We start from the raw sequence: 978 nt of genomic DNA on the forward strand, positions 1-978 counted from the left end.
ACCCCCTGGGCTCTCCTCCAGAGCCAGCCCACGAGTCCTCAGTCCTCATCAGATCCTTCATCTCCTGCGGCTAAGCTGGAGGCCACAGAAAACCCAGAGGGTGGTGGCGAGGAGGAGATGCACCAAAGGGCTGAGGAACACATCCCGCAGCGTTTGCACAGAGCTCGCTGCCAGGCTGCGCCTCGGCGACCGCGGTGGTTCAGCGGCGTGTGCAGCTGGTGGGCACTGGGGAGGGGGGGAAAGGCCTGTGCACTTGCCACTTCAGCCAGGTCTTCCAGTGCCCCCCCAGCACGTCCTGTCCGTGCTCGGTTCTGTTCTGAAGACCTTGCAGCCAGAGATGCTCAGCGGGCAGTGGCAGAAGGGACATGTTGCCCATCAGGCTGAGTGAGACAGTGCTGATGGCCTCTTGGAGGTCCTGAAGAGCTCCTGGAACGAGTCTTTGGATAAATCCCTGGCGCTGTCCTTCCTCATGGCGGAGATCAGCCGGCTTCTCACCCACTGCAGCCGGGAGGGGTTTGAGCACAGGTACAGGACCTTCTGGGAGCTGGGGGACAGCTGGATCGGGCCCTGCGTGGAGGTGAAGCTCTAGCAGTGAGCAGGAGCTGAACTGGCCGCTCCGTGAGTGGGCCGTGGGGAGCAGTGGGGCAGCAGAAGCACAGGAGGCCTGTTGGTCCCTCCACCCGTGTTCCAGCTTCCACCTTTGCTACCCTCAGCCTGTCACTCCCTCGGGGCTCAGCTCCGAGGGGGCAGTTTGAGCTGCTTATCTGCCGAGGGAGCGTCGCCTCTTGCACGAGGCAGCTGAGGAACCGGACCGGGAACTCCGGATTGCTCTGGAATGGGTAACCAGCCGCTGACCTGGCTAACAGGAGACGTGGCTGGGAGCCAGCCGCGGGTGGTGTGGCATGGGAGGTAATGGTATAATGACGTGATAAATGTATTTGATCTGTGGCCAGCGCCTGCAGGTCCTTCCAGCATCCA

The 978-nt window shown here is 62.2% G+C and overlaps 1 protein-coding gene across 1 annotated transcript; it reads left to right on the plus strand.

Moving 5' to 3' along the window:
• Window positions 1–52: 52 nt before the first annotated feature.
• On the plus strand, window positions 53–589 carry ZSWIM1 (zinc finger SWIM-type containing 1; the record flags this gene model as incomplete). Its single annotated transcript, XM_029083700.1, is given in 3 exon segments — window positions 53–154; window positions 157–282; window positions 285–589. Coding segments are annotated over 3 exon segments (533 nt in total), but the record flags the coding sequence as incomplete, so codon positions are not given.
• Window positions 590–978: the final 389 nt, after the last annotated feature.

The sequence above is a fragment of the Antrostomus carolinensis genome, unplaced genomic scaffold (genome assembly GCF_000700745.2).
Source record: "Antrostomus carolinensis isolate BGI_N321 unplaced genomic scaffold, ASM70074v2 scaffold32962, whole genome shotgun sequence".
NCBI lineage: Eukaryota > Metazoa > Chordata > Aves > Caprimulgiformes > Caprimulgidae > Antrostomus > Antrostomus carolinensis.